This window comes from Pleurodeles waltl, chromosome 3_2 (genome assembly GCF_031143425.1).
Source record: "Pleurodeles waltl isolate 20211129_DDA chromosome 3_2, aPleWal1.hap1.20221129, whole genome shotgun sequence".
Taxonomy (NCBI): Eukaryota; Metazoa; Chordata; class Amphibia; order Caudata; family Salamandridae; genus Pleurodeles; species Pleurodeles waltl.
Window position 1 is genome coordinate 117,314,325 of NC_090441.1, and position 20,145 is coordinate 117,334,469.

The following is a 20,145-nucleotide window of genomic DNA, read 5'->3' on the forward strand; positions in this document are numbered from 1 at the left end:
CATATAGGGAAATAAACCAAACGCAGACATTTCTGAAAACTAGATACCCAAGGCAGCCCACGTAAGAGTTTTCTTACCCAGAATACCCTGCAAAAGTGAAACATTGATTAAAACCACTATTTTTCCTTCCTTTTTTTTAATCACATAAACTACAGGAATGTGCAGAGATCCTCAAACTTCCTACCACCCAGTGTTTCTCCACTTCTGATAAAAATACAACCCCGCTTGTGTGCCTGCATCTGGAATGATCACTCCAGGGTTAACAGTAGCCCTCATGCAAGGACTACCATTGACCCTTGTGTGATCCATTCCTGTCGCAGGCACTAGGCCTACCCACACAAGTGAGGTACCATTTTTATCGGGAGACTTGGGGGAACGCTAAGTAGGAGGACATTTGTGGTTCCAGAAGTTTCTGTCACCGAAATGTGAGAAATAAAACTGTTTTTGTTGCCAACTTTTGAGGTTTGCAAAGAATTCTGGGTTACAGAACCTGGTGAGAGCCCCACAAGTCACCCCGTCCTGGATTCCCCTAGGTGTCTAGGTTTCAGAAATGCACAGGTTTGGTAGGTTTCCCTAGGTGGCAGCTGAGCTACAGGCCAAAATCCACAGCTAGGCACTTTGTAAAAACAGCTCCGATTTCTTTTAGAAAATGTGATGTGTCCACAATGTTTTGGGACATTTCCTGTCGCGGGCACTAGGCCTACCCACACAAGTGAGGTACCATTTTTATCGGGAGACTTGTGGGAACACAGAATAGCAAAACAAGTGTTATTGCCCCTTGTCTTTCTCTACCTTTTTTACTTCCAAATGTAAAACAGTGTGTAAAAAAAGGCGTCTATTTGTGAAATGCCCTGTATTTCACATGCTAGTATGGGCACCCCGGAATTCAGAGATGTGCAAATAACCACTGCTTCTCAACACCTTATCTTGTGCCCATTTTGGAAATACAAAGATTTTCTTGATACCTATTTTTCACTCTTTATATTTGTAGGAAGTTGGCTCTGTATGTACTATTTCAAAGTAAGAAATAGCACGCACAGAGTCCAAGGGTTCCCCTTAGAGGTAAGATAGTGGCAAAAAAAGAGATAATTCTAATGCTCTATTTTGTGGTAGTGTGGTCGAGCAGTAGGCTTATCAGAGGGTAGTGTTAAGCATTTGTTGTACACACACAGGCAATAATTGAGGAACACACTCAAAAGACAATTCCAGGCCAATAAGTTTTTATATAGAAAAATATTTTTTCTTAGTTTATTTTAAGAACCACAGGTTCAAGATTTACCAAGAATACTTTAAATGAAAGGTATTTCACTCGGGTATCTTGGGAACTTTGAATCATCACAATAGCATGTACAGTTTTGGCAAAAATGGCAATAAGCTATTTTAAAATTGGACAGTGCAAAATTCAACAGTTCCTGGGGGCGGTAAGTATTTGTTAGTTTCACAGGTAAGTAAAGCACTTACAGAGTTCAAAGTTGGGTCCAAGGTAGCCCACTGTTGGGGGTTCAGGGCAACCCCAAAGATACCACACCAGCAGCTCAGGGCCGGTCAGGTGCAGAGGTCAAAGTGGTGCCCAAAACACATAGGCTTCAGTGGAAATAGGGGTGCCCCGGTTCCAGTCTGTCAGCAGGTAAGTACCCGTGACTTCGGAGGGCACACCAGGGGGTTTTGTAGGGCACCGGGGGGGGGGGGGGGGGAGACCCAAGCAGGCACAGAAAGTACACCCTCAGCGGCACAAGGGCGGCCGGGTGCAGAGTGCAAACAAGCGTCGGGTTCGCAATAGGTTTCAATGGGAGACCCAGGGGTCTCTTCAGCGATGCAGGCAGGCAGGGGGGGGGGGGGGCTCCTCGGGGTAGCCACCACCTGGGCTAGGAAGAGGGCCACCTGGGGGTCTTGGGGGCTGTGGGTGCAGTGTGTTTACCAGGCATTGGGTTCTTTGAAGCAGGCAGTCGCAGTCAGGGGGAGCCTTTGGATTCCCTCTGCAGGCGTCGCTGTGGGGGCTCGGGGGGGGTCAACTCTGGCTACACATGGGCTTGAGGTCGCCGGGGAGTCCTCCCTGGACTGTTAGTTTGCCACAGGTCGAGTCGGGGCGTCAGGTGCAGAGTGGAAAGTCTCACACTTCCGGTGCGAAACATGTGGTTTTTAAAAGTTGCTTCTTTGTTGCAAAGTTGCAGTTTCTTTGGAACAGGGCCGCTGTCCTCTGGAGTTCTTGGTCCTTTTAGATGGAGGGTAGTCCTCTGAGGCTTCAGAGGCTGCTGGACATTGGGGGACACGTCGCTGTTGCAGTTTTTCCTCGAAGTGGGGAAACAGGCCGGTAGGGCTGGGGCCAAAGCAGTTGGTGTCTCCGTCTTCTCTGCAGGGCTTCAGGTCAGCAGTCCTTCTTCGTCTTCAGGTTGCAGGAATCTAGTTTCCTAGGTTCTGGGGAGCCCCTAAATACTGAATTTAGGGGTGTGTTTAGGGCTGGGAGGGCAGTAGCCAATGGCTACTGTCCTTTAGGGTGGCTACACCCTCCTTGTGCCTCATCCCTGTGGGGAGGGGGGTCACATCCATAATCCTATTGGGGGAATCCTCCCATCTGCAAGATGGAGGATTTCTAAAAGTCTGAGTCACCTCAACTCAGGACACCTTAGGGGTTGTCCTGACTGGCCAGTGACGACTCCTTGTTTTTCTCATTATCTCCTCCGGCCTTGCCGCCAAAAGTGGGGGCTGTGGCTGGAGGGGCGGGCATCTCCACTAGCTGGGATGCCCTGTGGCGCTGTAACAAAGGGGGTGAGCCTTTGAGGCTCACCGCCAGGTGTTACAGTTCCTGCAGGGGGAGGTGAGCAGCACCTCCACCCACTACAGGCTTTGTTCCTGGCCACAGAGTGACAAAGGCACTCTCCCCATGTGGCCAGCAATGTCTGGTGTGTGGCAGGCTGGTAAAACTAGTCAGCCCACACTGGAAGTCGGGTATGTTTTCAGGAGGCATCTCTAAGATGCCCTCTGGGTGTATTGCACAATAAAATGTACACTGGCATCAGTGTGCATTTATTGTGCTGAGACGTTTGATACCAAACTTCCCAGTTTTCAGTGTAGCCACTATGGTGCTGTGGAGTTCGTGTGTGACAGCCTCCCAAACCATATACTCTTATGGCTACCCTGCACTTACAATGTCTAAGGTTTTGCTTAGACACTGTAGGGGCACAGTGCTCATCCACCTATGCCCTCACCTGTGGTATAGTGCACCCTGCCTTAGGGCTGTAAGGCCTGCTAGAGGGGTGACTTATCTATGCCATATGCAGTGTGAGGTTGGCATGGCACCCTGAGGGGAGTGCCATGTCGACTTAGTCGTTTTCTCCCCACCAAAACACACAAGCTGGCAAGCAGTGTGTCTGTGCTGAGTGAGGGGTCCCCAGGGTGGCATAAGACATGCTGCAGCCCTTAGAGACTTTCCCTGGCTTCAGGGCCCTTGGTACCAGTTACAAGGGACTTACCTGGATGCCAAGGTGTGCCAATTGTGGAGACAAAAGGTACAGGTTAGGGAAAGAACACTGGTGCTGGAGCCTGGTTAGCAGGCCTCAGCACACTTTCAAATCATAACTTGGCATCAGCAAAGGCAAAAAGTCAGGGGGGTAACCGTGCCAAGGAGGCATTTCCTTACAATGTTCCAGCAAATTAATTGCTGTATAACCGTATATAGAATGAAAACCTATTGCAAGGTGCAGCTCATTTATTGGCTCTGGGTACCTAGGGTTTCTTGATGAACCTACAAGCCCTATATATCCCCGCAACCAGAAGAGTCTAGCAGACGTAACAGTATATTGCTTTAAAACATCTGACATCACAGGAAAACATTACAGAGTAAAACATAAAGAAAAATGGCTGTTTTCAGCTCAATTTCATTTGTTTTTATTTCAGCTGTTATTTTCTGCAGGAAAACCTTGTAGGATCTACACAAATGACCCCTTCCTGAATTCCAAATTTTGTCTACTTTTCAGAAATGCTTAGCTTTCCGGGATCCAGTATTGGTTTCACACCCATTCCTGTCACTAACTGGAAGGAGGCTGAAAGCACCAAAAATTGTAAAAATGAAGTATGTCCCAGTAAAATGCCAAAATTGTGGTTTTCTGATTCAACTTTGCCTGTTCCTGAAAGCTGGGAAACCCTTTGTTGGTGCCATTTTCAGGGAAAAATCAAAAACCGCACGCCTTCTTCGGCAGCCCTTTTTTCCCATTAAAAAAAAAAAAAGTGGGTGTATTTTGGCTAATTTCTTGGTCTCCTCCAGGGAAACTCAGAAACTCTGGGTACCTTTAGAATCCCTATGATGTTGGGAAAAAAGGACGCAAATTTGGCATGGATAGCTTATGTGGACAAAAAGTTATGAAGGCATAAGTGCAAACTACCCCAAATAGCCAAAAAAGGGCTCAATACTGAGGAAAGGGGGGGGGTGGCCCAGCAGCTAAGAGGTTAACTTTAGCAAATACCTAATCGTTATTGGTCATTAAATCAATTACTTTTTGCCTTCTTCAATACGTGCACAAAAAGGTCACATCTGAAACTGCAGAATGTTTTATTTGCTTTTAAAGCAGTTGTAGTAAGTGCCAGAGGAACATCTTCATTTTGGCAATGTCAATGCATATACTAAAGATAATCTACAAGTATGTTTTAACTAGAAACCCGAACACAATTAAATCAGTATAATACAGCCTAGGCTCTTTCAAGGAAAGCATCCTTCAGAATAATAGAAAAACATATGTAACACTAATATGGAACCAATATTCCTTTTGTTTAGAAGCTGGCATGTGTAAGGTCCTCAACTACATTTAAAAGTAGTATTGAGACAGGTACACAGAACTCTGATATCTGGCATCACTAAGGTAAAAACACAATTTTAGCCTGAATTTGTGTTCTTCATTACTTCGTTCGGTACGATCTATTAATGTGGTAACACGTAGGCGAAACATATAATGCTCCTTGATGGGCAAAAAAAGTCTCAAAGCTTGGTAATCACAATCCTCCCTTCATTTCCGATGGCGTCGCTACCCACTAAAGGGAAGTCCTATTTTATTACGTTCCATTAAGAGTAGTTTTATAGATAATGAAGCATACAGTCTACATGAGCAGAGGTTCTTTTCAGACTAGTGTAGATGTACGAGGTCTGTGAGAGTTTCTGAACCCAGACTTTAGCCCATATGAAAAGGCTCCATGAGAGATTACTACTTGGTGCAATCAGCTTTCAGGGCACAGGCCTCTTTTCGCCCTCTTCGATCTCTGTGGAAGAAATTTCCAGCTCCTGTAACTGGTCATTCAGACTTGTGTCAGAGTCTACCAGACTTTCCAAATATCTACTTCCAGCACAGGCTTTTCCAGTCACTGGATCAATGACATTCCCAACTTTGTATACAATCTCAGCCAACTCATGTTTGACATGCTTCGATCTTCTCTCAGGTAAAGCTTTCAGAAGGACGACATCCCCAACAGTACACTGTTGCAGTGCATCGTGAGCAAAATAGGTTTTGCGCTTGTTGTAAAACTGTTGAAAGCAAAAAGAAAAGTCAATATAGTTATTACATTGACAAGTATCAATCTGCATTATAAATGCATACATATACAACACACACAAACAAGCATGCAAATACTCTCTCGGTCAGGTCTCTTCTGCCACTGATTTGCATAAGTGTCCTTTACACTCTGGTTCTATATATGACAGTGCATGGGATGGGGCAATGGATGAGTCTACTTCAACCACTGGCTCTTACCTTGTGAGTGATTGCATTTTTCTGATTACATGTGCACAAACTGAAAATGTGTGAACGTCAGTACAGGGTTGGTGACTAGTCCTATGGCTTTCTTTTTTTCTCCTTTCATGTATTTCCTAGTCCTCTTTCATTTTTAGAGAACACTACAGATCCCTCCCAATACAGTGCTAGGGTGCACTCCCTTCCTACTCATTTCATCTGCAGTGCATCACATAAGGCACCACCACTGCATTTAAGCTAGACGATCATCAACAACTGGAATTAGCCATACTGTACATTGATTTTTTTATATAACAAAATTGATAACTCATTGATTCTACAGGTGGCCGCCATCCTGAAACTTTAAAACAATGACACAATATACAATACCATGTACAAATCTGCACACAAACAAGTATCTGTTTACCCAAAATCTAATGCGTGGTTGGTTAAAAAAAACTGTTTGTTTTATTGTTACCCTCACTCACTCTATTAGTGACATGCTTCATCATCGGGTTCATCCTGGCTGCTACTAGCCAGGATGGGCTCGACCATATTACACGAGCACTTTGGCTATAAACAAGGTGCCAGGGGAAAGAAATTAAAGATTAAATATTAAAAATAACTCACCCACACCAAGGTGTCCTTTTATTAGCGGAGCGGGTGGGCAGGACTAAAACGAACTGTAGCGGTCAACATGTTTCTGCCCTACACTATCAGCCAAAAATGGTCCGGGCATTCATCGGCAACTTGCCTGTCAAAGCGTGGGAGTCTACATCACAGGGACATTGCACCTAGAATGATGAAAGATTGCTCCAACATTGTCATACAATATTTAACATACTTCAAAAGGTAGCTATGTCGCCTGCTAGTCACACTTTTAAACCCAATGACTGCAATGAGCTACCTTGAGCCCTCCTACATACAGAACACACCCAAAAGGTGAACACAGCACACCATGCAAGTATCAAGCCAAGTGAAGTCAAAATACCATTCCTTTAGGCTGTACAAGTAGTAAGTTACAATGAAGCAGGGGCGGAGGGAGGCACGCATCAACAAATGGGCACATCTTCTTCTTATAGTGCCCAAAACAGTGGCCTGTTGGGGGCGTTACAGCTTATAGGTATGTGAAGAGATATTTAATCTTACCATTCTTTTCAGAAGGCGTGCTGATTATGAAATTGGCATAACACGCTCGGGGATGACGTGCTCACTGTAAGAATATGCGCCCTGCTACAGGACTACATTTTCCAGCGCTCCAGAGATGACTTACTATGTGACGACGTCACCACCGGAGTGCTGTTGAGTTGCTGCTGTTCACAGGTGCGGCGAGTTGAACAACTGGCACGGCCCGCACTACTCTCTGCTCCCGTTGTTCAGTGAGCAAGGAGTGCAGGATCGAGTAGGTGCTACAGCAGTCACGGGACCCTTGGAGTAATGCCGGCAGTCGGGAGTCATAGGGGTAGAGCTGAACCTTCGTGGTTTTTACTTGGCTCTATATTCCATCTTTGTATTTTGATGGTGCAGTGCAATGGTTGCTCACTGAACTTTTTCACCACCGTTAAATTTTGGAGTGTCACTACAGGGCCACACCTTTACCGCATCCTGAGAAGCCTAAAGGGCATTCCCTACTGGGTACGTGACAACAAGATGATATGGTGATTTTACTGGAACTTATTCCTTGTGCTGCTTAAAGGACTGTTATTTTGACTTCACTTGACCCAATACTTGCATGGTGTGCTGTGTTCACCTTTTGGGTGTGTTATATATGTAAGAGGGCTCGAGGTAGCTCTTTCTACCTATTCAAGTATACTAAATCTTGTACGATGGTGTTGGAGCAATCTGTCTTATCGTTCTAGGTGCAATGACCCCGTGATGTAGGCTTCCACGCTTTGACAGGCAAGTTGCCTCTATAGTCTGCATGCATAATAAGTGCATATGCATTTTCCACAGGGAAAGGCCTTTGGATCCTACACTGGGGCAGTGGTGTTTGTGATGTCCTGATCAATGTCCGGGACCATTTTTGGCCAAAAATGAAGGGCAGAAAAATGTTGACAACCAGTGTGTGAAAGTCACAGGACCATTATTCCTAAAGTACCCCTTGTTAGTACTATATACAGTTATTTTTAGTCATGCCACCCGCTCTGCTAATAAAGAGACACCTTGGAGGGGGAGAGTAATTTTTAGTTTTATTCCCCCAGTACCTTGTTTATATCGAAAGTGCTCCCTGGAATATGGTTGACCCCATCCTGGGTAGTAGCAGCCAGATGAACCTGATGATGAAGCATGTCACTCCTAGAGTGAGTGAGAGTTGCATTAAAACCAACATAGTGCTTGTCTGAGTTATTTAACCAGCCACATGCTAGATTTTGGGTAGACAGATACTTGTTTGTGTGCAGATTGGGTCTTTGGGAGAACGTATCTAGTCTCTTCCGTTAAAGTCTCTCTTCCCTTCCCTATGGGTCCCCTTCTCCTCGAGTGTCGGGGGACTTCCTTTTATGTGAAAATCAATACCACGTACATCCATACATTCTTGAGTTTGAATGTGTATTTTACTGTGGTTGTATATGGGGGTGAATGCAAAAAATGAGTCAATGGGTGACTGGGATGCATAGGTGATAGGATGAGTTGACAGTACACGTATGAAAACTTAGGGCCAGATGTATGAAATGATTTTGCACTCGCAAACGGTAAAATCTGCCTTTTGCGAGTGCAAAACCTTGGTCTGCGATGCATGAAATGCATTCGCAGACCACAACTAAGAAATTTACGATTCGCAATTTCCAGGTCGCAAGGCTATTCAGGGAAAAAAAAAAAAACGCAAATTGCGATTTTCCAAAACATGGCATTTTGCACTTGCAAAATACCATGCTTTGCAACCAGGTGGTAACCTGGTGCAAAATTTTAAAATGCAGTTAAACTGCATTTTTAAATTAAACATGTAAAGCACACATGCCCTTTTGGCATGTGTGTACCTTACATGTTCAAAAAAATAATAATTGGGGTGCAAGAGAGGGGGCCTTTGGCCACCAGCACCCTGGCCTTTTGCATTTCCAAAATTGCGATTTCTGGTTCAGAAATTGCAATTTTGGAAATGCAAAAAATGGGGCCGGTATCGCAATTTGCGATTCGGTAATAGCATTTGCGATTTTTAAGAAATCGCTATTACCGATTCGCAAATGTGATACATGGCCCTTTGCGAGACGGTAGTAGCGATTTCTTAAAAATCGCTATTACCAAATCGCAATGGGCCGTGATCATACATCTGGCCCTTAATGAGTGCTTAAACCCGTCCGTGACTGAAAAGGCACTTTTGTTTTTCAGTCAGACCTACCAGCATTGCCAGTACTTGCTCTGTATACACCTGGTTTGAGGCTGGTATTATCCTCATGATAAATATGTAGGATTTTTTCCCCCATTTACAGTAAATATGATATGAAGTCTCTATTATAGGTAGCACATACCTGACCAATTGCAATCTTACTGATGAAAAAAATGGAGTTTAAAAAACAAAAAAAAACAAAGAGCCCTTCCACAATTTTAAAACAAATATCTAATATTGAATGCGGATGATCATTCAACTTACCTTAAGTAAATATGGGTCTAACACAAGCCTGGTTACGCGAACTTTTGCAGTTTTTGCCATTTTTGTTCCTATCACTTTTCCCACAACCCACTTTGCATGGACAGCAGCAAGCTTTGTCGCCATTGTTCCTCAAAAGAATAGGAGCTGTAATTGTACAAACGAAAGGGTAATCAAAATTCACGGAAGAAAGCAACAAATTATGCCATTAAGACTTAACAACATTGATTACATTGCAAAATGACTACCAAACATCCTTAAATATCAAACCTATTAGTTTTAAAGGCGAGTAATCAATAAGCAATTGTTGGACACTTCTCATGGTGGCAGAAGTTGGTGTTCTTGATGTACTTAGGCTGAAATACACAAATAAGTTGCCTTGCTACCATGTTAATAAGATTTAATGTTAACATTTTATATTTTTATTATAATAAATATAACATTTTTTAACAAACTAAGTTCAGGTAGTTGCAGTAAAGCTGAAGACCCTGCGCCCTCAAGTTTCACCATCAAATTTGAAGAAAACTATAGGGTGGCTTCAAACTCTCTGGTTAACAACTTTTTTCATGTATCTACAGTTCCCATCTTTACAGCAGTACTACCGAACACAAGTCTGAAAAATTACAAACTCCTTGGCTCAACAGATGATCAAGTTTTTTTTTTTTTTTTGTTTTGTTTTTTAGCCACTGCTCTGGTTATCAACTCTCTGTGTCAACTGCACCAACAACGTACCCAGAGGGATGTCTGAATCTGTCATGAAGGGTCAACTCCAAACCCTTCATTCTGAAGAAAGGTTTGTTGTCTGTCTTGCATGTTCCCATCACCATCGGCAGGCAGGAGAGGGTGCACCAGTATCCTCAAATGTGAGCTATGTGCCATATTCTCCAGTGGTTCTAGCCCGACTTCCAGATTTGCAATGGAGATGGAGTCACCCTGCCCAAAGCAATCGTGTTTTGCTCGTTTTCACTGTCTTCCTCTTCTCCCAGACAGTAACCAGCTGATCAAGATGACTCACATCTCACACATTTCTAGAAATGTGGTTCTTTAGTTTCTCCAGCATCCAGCTTGTGGTGGAAATTTAAGCTCAGTTCACCGATTTGACTTTTGGAAATCTCTTATCACTTCATCCTAGGATAATACTGTGCCATTAGATTCTAGCTGCTTGTCTCTCTCTGAGTCTCAAGGGTAAAATAGTTTATTTCCCAACAAAAACAAATTCTAATAAAAAAATGAAATAATGAATCCAGATTGGACCTAATTTACAATGTTGCCATACGTTTCCATGCCAAGATACACACGAGAACTAGACAGATACTATGCACACTGTAGGTAAATGCCTATTTTTGTATGATCACCCCCATTTCTTTTGGACGAATGCAGTTTTTGACTCTGCGGACTGGGACTCTGCTAACCAGACCCTAGTCCATGTGCTCAGACCCCTAAAACACATCAGAATGGGCTATGCTCCTACTTGGAATATTTTACTTACGCATAAGTTCCCAGCATGTGGTATAAAATAAACTTGGGCCTGCAAGTTAAACATCACTAATGGAACTCAGCACTGATTGTGACTACAGTGACAGGCCTGGAAAATTCTACTCACCTACTTGCTACAGAGAGTCAGATTTTATCCCGGCAAGGTATTTTTAGGACCTACTGGTCCTTTCTGGCAAGAGACCTTGAGACGACAAAGTAGAAGAGAAATGCATTTAAACTGTGTTTTTATCTTGTCATTTTGCTGTGTATTCAAAGACAGAGGTCAAATGCCACAGTATGTCTTCTCACAAATTGCTGCTTATTTTATCCTGGAGATTGGTGTTTATTTTTTTTTCTCCGACTGCAAAGTGAACTGTCTGACAAAGTATGAAAATGCTGTATGGTGTCAGTTTTGTATTCAACATATGACATTTAAACACCTTGTAAATTAACTATACAGATAATAAAAAAATATATCAGCAGCTAGGAAAACACTGATTCGGAAGCGTGATGGAAATACAAATTTTACAGTACCACATTATGGATCAAAGAAGGGCAGACTGCAGTTAAGGTAATATTTGTGTCCAAAAGTTAATGCTGTTCGAACTTGTATTTATGGTTCATTTATGCAAAGCCTTTATTATTAGGGTGAGCACTCTAAGGAAATGTAAGCTCGGACTGCAATGTGGACAGTGGTCAGAGTAAAAAAAAAAAAAAAAGTACATACGCACATCTGCTAAGTTTAACAATATGAGGCTATATATAATGATCCCATAATGCTCTCTGGATATATGCAAATATTTGTTGAAGCTTGAAAGCAAGATTGATGACTTTTCTTTCAAATTAAACGTTCACAAAAAATGCAACTAGGGAAAAAAAAAAAGTGTTTTGCTAAAACACAGTGAAATTTTAGGTACCATTTCTGTGAAACATCATCTAGTAGAGTATGTTGATGCGTGTTAGTATTCCCAAAAATAACATTCCTAATTGAATAATCTGAGACAAGTTTCAACAAGATTATGGGAAACATGAAAATATACAATAATTGGCAAAGCCGACATTGCCTGTTTGTCTTCTGGTTTTGTCAATGTGTATCTTGTTTTGCCTGGGCCTTTGTAAAGCTTTATCATCATCATTATAACAAAGACTGTAAAAAAGCAATTTTTTTGGTCTCAAAATCACACATTGCCACAGTAGTCCCTGGCACTGGACAAACCTATTGAGTGTGTCTATATGCTCCTTGTGAAAGGCTAGAATGCTGTCTCACAGTGAAACCAGTCTATGAATAGAGAGACTGAATTTTAATTAAAAAAAAGGCCTTGATTTCCTCAGACCCAATTAGGCGCCCAATTCTTTAAAAAAAAGTCACAAAAGTGCACCCATGGTATATGCCGTTGCATTAGTGCAGATTTACACCTTCAAGTAACAAACTGTTAGAAAATATTTGTGAACTGCATTTTAGCAAGAGCAAATACGCCTGAATAGATGTGCTCAAGTGAAAATCTTTTGAGCGTTTACAGGTTCACTCCCCCGAAAACCACTTTTTCCTCGACCGTGGTAGAAGTTTTATTTCTGCCCTTGTCAGGAGTAAATTTCCAACCTTTCTCGGAGTGGGGAAAAGATTAGAGAAGAGCTAGTGAAAACCCCTAAAACATGAAAGTTGGTAGGTTTACATAGACTCTAAAGTGAATTCCAGACCAAATTAAGTGCAGATACTACAGTTTTTATCAGATTAGTTCTAAAGTCAGGTTTATATATTTTAATACAGTGGATGAATAAATGGCGTAAAAGCCTATCACCAATATATCTTATTGTAAACTGACCAGTGAATGAAATCTCAAGCAATCTTGGATAATTTGTTCGCCACGTACAACCATGATTGGTAAGTAACTGATAAAAGGGTTTAAGATGTTTAGTTGAAACCTCTCCCTGTCACAATAATTTGGGGATCCCCTTTCAAATTATTTTGCAATTACCATACAACAAATAGCAAAAAGCATGCAGGATTTATTTAGCAATGCTGCAGTCAAGATTCTATTGCCAAGAAACACCTGAAGCACAACTCCCACACCCAAAAACGGAGTTCCTTCAACTTAAACTTAAAGCCAGAAAAGATGTAGCTCCAAGTCCTTTTAGGTCTGGCTCTATAGTAGGGCTGTCTGAAAGACATCATTACTAATTATCTGAAGTATATACCGAGAGGGCCCTGGCAGCTCTAAGAGGAGTCTCATGCTATTGGTGGTCTGGCTGATCATTCCAACTTTTTTTTGGGCTGCAATGAATGAGGGCGTATCTTACATCTTAAAAATACAACTGACAAAATGTAGCTTTTTAATTACATATTTTTTTTTCTTCTTTGTCACTATACCATTGTTTTTTACTGTTTTAGTTAGGACTCAAAATGCAAGAGATGCCTAATAATCTTAAAATGGCCTGTTTGACACAGTAATTATAAGTTTCCCTGGTGAATAACCATAGGTTGTGGGACAGCATTATAAAAAAGCTCATACATATACAGCCCAGAAGAGTGTCAAAAACTCAGGGTGAAGGACACCAAATATAAACCTGACCAATTTCAATGGCTCTACCAAAGCTCTGCAAGGATGGTCAAGCCAAGTCAATCTGAACATAGTACAACAGGCCACTGCCACAATGCTCAACTTCTCATCTGTACCTGAAATTGGTCAAAAAGGGCTCAAAGGGACAGCCGAGAGGCACACACGTACATGCTCAGTATGGAAATTTGATTAAAAGTGTGACTGGAGAAGAAAAACTGTACTTTGCTTTAAGGAAGGGGAAGCTAGGGACATTTTGATGTTTTAGCCTGGTATATCTTTAAAATGTTAGATACAAGTACAAAGTCATGTGGACACAGAGGAAAGAAGATGTAACTAATTTTCTAAAGTTGTATGGGCTGTGTATAGAAATAGAGGGAAGATGACATATGTTATGCTATATTGATTTGTACAGTGGACTAACAAACCACACTATCCAGGTGCTTGGGTGTGTGTTGCTGCATGTCCCCAAGGTACTTATACAAAATGCCAGGCTTTCAGCCTCTTACGGAACTCAAAACGTGAGGAGGCGGCGCTTGTGTATTGAGGGATGTCATCCCAAGTCTTGGGTGCAATGTAGGAGAATGAGATACCTCCAGTTGTGCTTTTGCTGATGCAGGAATGTGAGCGAGGAAATTTGAATTTTATCAAAGTGCTTTCAGCCCATGATACAAAACATAGTTACCTTCTGCACAAATAATTAAAAACAAAGTATGAAAGTTAAAACAAGTTAAACAAGGCTAAAACACTGTATGTTCTAGAATTGAGGCCAAATATGACAGGTCTGAAAGGTTCAAGGACATAAAACAATAGTTTTGGACTAACACCCAAAACAGATGCAAAACGTGTTCTTATTGAGCTTTCTGAAGTTCTGTGCAAATGTCTCAGCTGAGCCTCAGATATAGGCATGTTGCCCCGGTCGCAGAACCCATAGGATCACTTGGTACAAAGATTATTTGGTCTGCTCTATTTCCAGGTTACTCTTTACTAGTATTTTGCTATTGTGTTGGACAGAACTTTGCCATTTTGGCCAGGAATCAACATGGAGCGTTTCATATCCCCTTTCACACCACTAAGGCATTTGTTTGATATCACTGGGTTGTGTCTGTTCCCAATTGTATTTAGAAGCAGGAACACCCATTCCACTCAATCTCCCTCCCCAAATGGTGGTTATAGGTTGACCATTTTAGTGTTTTGGTCATTGTGACACCTAAATATTTAAAAGATGCCACTTCCTTGAGTTTCTTTCGATTTATGAAGAATGAAAACTTCTTTGAATGCTTGCTCCTAAAGATTATATCGATTTTATATGTCTTGCAACACGTTTCCATCACTAGGAGCTAGACCTGCAATGCTTTGGTTTTTTTTTTACTATGAGAATAGAATTGTCCGCATATAGTAAAGCTGGACTCTTAAAACCGTTGACTGATTAAACATAAGGAGACGCTTTCATAACTTCTTCATATATATCGTTAATATAATGAGAAGAAAGGAGGTGTTAGGAGGCAGCCTTGCTTGACTCCCCACCTTGTGTATAATTTCCTACAAATGTGCCCTTTTCAGCTTAGTCTCACTTGAATGAAGGTTCCAGAATATAGCCTTTGAATTAAAAGACAAAAGACCTAGCTCTATCCCAATATGCATAGTTTTTTCTCAGAGGCGGTTTCTTGAAGCCAGATCTAAGGCAGATGAAGTCTAAAAATGCCAAAATGCTTGTAAAAAGGCATCTTTGTCACTGTGCTGGTCTTTAAGATTAAGGGCAGAAAAGTAATAATCTGGTCAATTGTGGACAGCCCTTCTCTAGAACCACCTTGTATGTGTACAAGTGTTTTCTCATTGCCGATCCATTTATCGAAGGCCATCAATACCAGTTTGAAACAATTTTTACAGTCAATGTCAATTAGACTTAAGTCTATAGGACTTCAGGTCATTTTCGGGCCTTTCTTATATAGTGGGGCAATAATGATATTTGACCAAGAATTGGAACAACGTAGAGATACTACAATTGCCCTAAAGACTGCTGTAAGGATTTCCGCCCACCAATCAAAGTCCATCACAGAAACATATCTCAGATGGGGGAAATCATGTTGAGTCCTAGGCTTTTCCTTTATTAAAGCTTTTTTTTATAGCTTCTATAATTTTGTATTTTGTGAACACTTCCAGGTGGCTGGAACTGGGCACATTGCTACTGGTTTTGGAAGCAATGCTAAGGGTGAATGACTCTTGGCACAGACTATTCAGAGCATTAAAAATGGTGTTAAAATGCTTTACCCAGGAAGCCTCAGACATGTTGGTTTCCAGGTGGTTTATTCCTTACTCAGAGGCTTCCCGATCTTCCACCAAAAGGCCTGTGTAGAAAATATGGTAGAATCTTCAATTTCATAGGAGCTGCATGCTGAGAAAGTCCTTCAACCGAGCAGAAGTGGGCCAGGTGTTTTCCCTTAAGCACCTACTTTTTGGAGGCCATGTTGAATTGACTGAATAACACATGCTGTTTTCAGTTCAGCTATTCCCTCATCGCTTTCCCATTCTCACACTTGCAGTTTAAATTGCCACGGATTAAAAGATACAACTTCCAGCTTGGAGGGAAAATATAGTGCCTCTTAGATGCCCTTAAAAGGAGGCCATTAAAACCTGCAACCTTCTTCTGTTGGGTATAGATATTTATTATTCTCAAGATGGAGTTGTCTAGAAGTTGAATGCCAATGACTTGTAGGCCCTTATGTGAATTTGGTTGACATGCATGTCTCTGTTCTACATGTTACCTGTAGGCCGCCATTGTTTCTAGTTTTTTATCCCAGCACTTTGGCCCCTATCCAGTCCATCCTCCATCGAACAGGGCCTATTCGACCTTAACCTCAGGTTACAAGACCAGGCTGCAGTATCACTATTTCCCAAGTCAGTCATGCCAGCTCCAAATCCTCTTCTCAATAGGTGACAGACTGGGAGCCTGGATCCATCGACTGACAGTGGATATCTCAGGTTAAGATGAAGGTACCTAGAGGGAGTTCCACGCCTGGATTAGACTTTCCCCTGAAACACATGGTACGGGACAGCAGCTGGCCACAGCTTTTCCGATCAACAGCCTAGTCAAACTCTATTTTTTTATTTTGTATTGTTGTTTTCAAAGTTCAATACGCAGCCTAACTTGAAAGATTTTGCAAATGTGATGTGCAATTAACATCACATTTATGCATTATTTTTCATTCCATATTACTGGTCTGCAGTCTCATAAATTAAAATGTGCCAAGTCACTGTCCAGGAAAGTAGCACATACCTCTGTAATCCCAGCAGATCAGGGGATCCCCATATTTTTGGATAACCCATAAAACACAATCACCAGAAGCAGGCCAAAGATCCAGGGTCATAAAAACTGAAGACCTGTGACCCCAATAGCAAGCCACAGGTTAGATGCCATTAAAACAGTGGATGTCAAAGTGGATTTTTAGGTCAAGCACAGCAGCCCAAAAGAGCTGCTCTTCGCGACATGTAATCTATTCTGTGGACTTCAACCACACCAATCACTTTTATTTGTTCCTGGACCTGCCTTTCAAAAATCCCTTGATGTTGTTGGTAATTGCTTCTGTTTGTCCCGCCTCAAGGCTGTTTTTTTAACCGCCTTGGAGACTGACAATGTTACATGGATTATTGCACAATCGCACACATACCTTAGTGTGGTGCACAATTTTTTTCTTTGGCCTCGCTGCTTCTTGCTATGGCGGTATGTTGTTTCTTCCTTGGTTTCGGGCATCTTGCTGTTTTGTTGCAATGTCTGCGGGATATTTTTTAGTTCTTTATTTTTATGCAGTTTTATGTGGCGTGAACTCAACACTAAGGTATTGAAGCGCTTTATTATTATTTTTTGCAGTTTTATATAGCGCAAACTTGTTGCAAAGGTATTGTAGCGCTTTACATGATCACTGGTTACATTACACAAGAACAAATTCATTTTTGGTAGCAAGGGGAGATTAAGTGATTTGCCCAGAACCACAAGATGTTAAGCTGGCACCAAGACCCGAACCGTGTTCCCCCCAGCCCCAAAATCAGCAGCTCTGGCCCTTACGCCACATCCTCTCCCCTAGGGTTCTTTGTCTGGTGCATGTTGTGGCAGTCTGGGAATAACTTTTTTTTTTCTTTTTTTTAAATTGCGCTTGGTAATACAGGTTCTGCCATTTCATAATGCTGCAAAGCAGGTGCCATTCTTAACAAAATTACTATAATTCATTTGAATCAACCTTGCAGAGATGACAAAGCTATGTCAGGATTGTAATCTGTGACATTCTCGTTCTGTCAAGACCCCTGCAGTTGGTGCATAAACCAACTGACCTGAGTAGAGCTTAACCCTAGGCGATAACACGTGCTCTTGATAACCTCCGGAGGGCCACCAACCAAACACATAGGTTAGTTCTAGGCAAGAAGATGGCAAAAGGTGTTGTCCCCAAAATAGTGGAAAAGGAGTTGGTACTCCAAACCCAAGCACTTCATGGCCTCAAGCTTGACAGCTTGAAACATCTAGCCTTTGGATGTAAATTAGGCCTCTTCAAATAGAGTTCAGTTACCACAAACTCAATACAAAGGTATTACAGTGCTTTTCATGAGCATCGGTTATCTTACACAAGAACATTTTCATTTTTGGTAGCAAGGGGAGATTAAGTGATTTGCCCAGAATCACAGGATGTTGAGCCGGGGCAGAGACTCAAACCATGTTTCTCACATCCGAGATCGGCAGCTCTGGCCCTTACACTACATCCTCTCCCCTAGAGTTCTTTGCCTGGTGCATGTTGGGGCAGTCTGGGAATAACATTTTTTTTTTTATACAGCGCTTGGTAATTCAGGTTCTGCCATTTTGTAGCACTACAAAGCAGTTGCAATTCTTAACAAAATCACTATAATTAATGTGTAGTTAAGCTGCCTCTTCCATTATTCTCTTTGTATACAGTCAATGGTTTTAAAAGTTCGGCTGGTATTGCTAATGTAGGGGAATGATTCCTTTAAAAGTTTAACTCAGAAATACAATGATGCCCCCTTTTCTTTGCTCCTCTTTTGACCCCCTCATTCTCTGGGTTAAATGCCGTGAAGGTGCCTCTTTGTGGCTTGTTTGGTGCTATAAATGTTTGGATAAACACTATAAAAGGTTGCATCTCTAGGGCATCACAGCCAGTCTGTAGGAATAAGGCAAAAAAACCTCCCAAGATAGCGGCCTTGTTGTGTCCTCTCTCCTGCAGCGAAAGGCCTGGGAGGGTTGCTGTGGCACCTAGCATACATCCACTACACTCCAAACCAAAACACATAAGTAAAAGACATTGTGATTTACAACACAAATAGCTCTAACTCTCACAAATGCGAGCCCTATTGCACTGCAAATGCTTGTTAGAGAAGTGACATGATTATGGTTGCTTAGTTGTAAAGCGAGTAGCAGAGATATGAGGATTCTCGCAACATTTTTTGCGTCGGTCCCTATAATTTTCCGAAACGCCTGTGCCGCACAGGCTTGGCAAATTATGTGCACTTTCTGTGTCAAACTGGAACTGAAAGAACGGACAAGTGAACTCCTGTTATGTTTGCACCACAGCACACAGATGAGTAATCTCGTTGTTCCTTGAAGGCGTGATTGAGTTGCAAGGTCTCGCGTCATCGTACGTATTAGATAACATATGTAGCCATCCCCTTTTCTATACTGTGCAACTTACATGTAATAGGTGCTTAGCAAGTGGAGGTTTTTTGGGCAAGTGACGCCGACACATGACCACTGAGATGCAGGCCTTCGTAACCTCCAAAAGGTGCCCATCATATAAAGGATCAGAATGGGAACGGTAAGACTTTGTATTTGGCCTTTACTATCGATCTGATTTGCTTCCCGTATGGAGTTTGCCCGTGGCTGCGTTTGGGCAATATCTGGGTTTAACATTATCGATCCTCTTGTCTAATTTTGTTAGTTGAACTGTGTACCTTTTCGCGTGTTGGCTGCTGATGATCTTTCCCCTCGTAGTAGCAATACTGCACGTCTGGGCTCTTGCTTGATCCTTGTGCACCCAATTTCGTTTTGTCTTATTCATAGCCTTTACATCTCCGGCAATTAAGAAGGCATAAAGAGTCGCTTCGGTAAGGCTGGTTAAGTTGTACTCAAATGATAACAGGACTGCTACTTACCCTGACCTTCCGTGTATTCAGGCTAATGTCCGACATTGAGCTTTTGAATATAACGTGGAGCATTATTCAGTACTTCCGGGTCGCACGACAGCCATTCACGTGGCAGAACAAATTATATGAGAGGTCTTGGTAGAGTGAGGGGGCTGGTACAATGTAAAATGACTTCTGATTGGAGGATTGGCTGTAACTCAGCCAATCCTCGAGCACTGCACACAGTATTTCACTCATTGGCTTTGAAATCTGCTTCTGCTGTGTGTAAATAGTACACACCGTTGCATGTATTTGGTTTACTTACTTGCAGGTGGACTTGGCCGGGATAGAGGAGACTGTGTGTTTCTTACGATTTGGTCTGTGAGCTCGACCTTGTGGTGTTAGCCAGTCTCGGCCCAGGGAGGATTTGCTGCAGCCACTCTCGAGTCTGGAAGGGAGGGCTGAGGGTGGGGGCGGTACGTCGCAGTTTGGAGCCGGGCAGAGATCTGGTTGTGAGCCTGACCAGGTGTAACAGGGAGAGTGTAAGTACAGCGGAAGGCTAGGTGGAATGTAGAACGGGGGAATGAGGAATACGGGGAGTTGGGGAGGCATTCGGCCTGAGGAAGCAGTACTGACCAGACATCCTTTTCTTCTGGTGTAAATAAACCTGGGAACTCCTATCTGGCGTCCTGAATTC

The 20,145-nt window shown here is 42.4% G+C and overlaps 1 protein-coding gene across 3 annotated transcripts; it reads right to left on the reverse strand.

The window, feature by feature from the left end:
• Positions 1–4,529: 4,529 nt before the first annotated feature.
• MRPS17 (mitochondrial ribosomal protein S17) lies at positions 4,530–19,591 on the reverse strand. 3 transcript variants are annotated; one of them, XM_069226935.1, is made up of 4 exons: positions 19,479–19,553; positions 10,901–10,975; positions 9,301–9,444; positions 4,530–5,509 (listed from the first exon to the last, which is right to left on the reverse strand). In XM_069226935.1, exons 3-4 carry the CDS (start codon positions 9,421–9,423, stop codon positions 5,213–5,215), a joined length of 420 nt encoding a protein of 139 aa, XP_069083036.1. In that variant the 5' UTR covers positions 9,424–9,444; positions 10,901–10,975; positions 19,479–19,553; the 3' UTR covers positions 4,530–5,212. The 3 variants fall into 3 exon arrangements, with proteins under 3 accessions (XP_069083036.1, XP_069083034.1, XP_069083035.1); XM_069226933.1 differs by lacking the exon at positions 10,901–10,975 and having other exon boundaries at positions 19,479–19,591; XM_069226934.1 differs by lacking the exons at positions 10,901–10,975; positions 19,479–19,553 and adding an exon at positions 19,278–19,472.
• Positions 19,592–20,145: the final 554 nt, after the last annotated feature.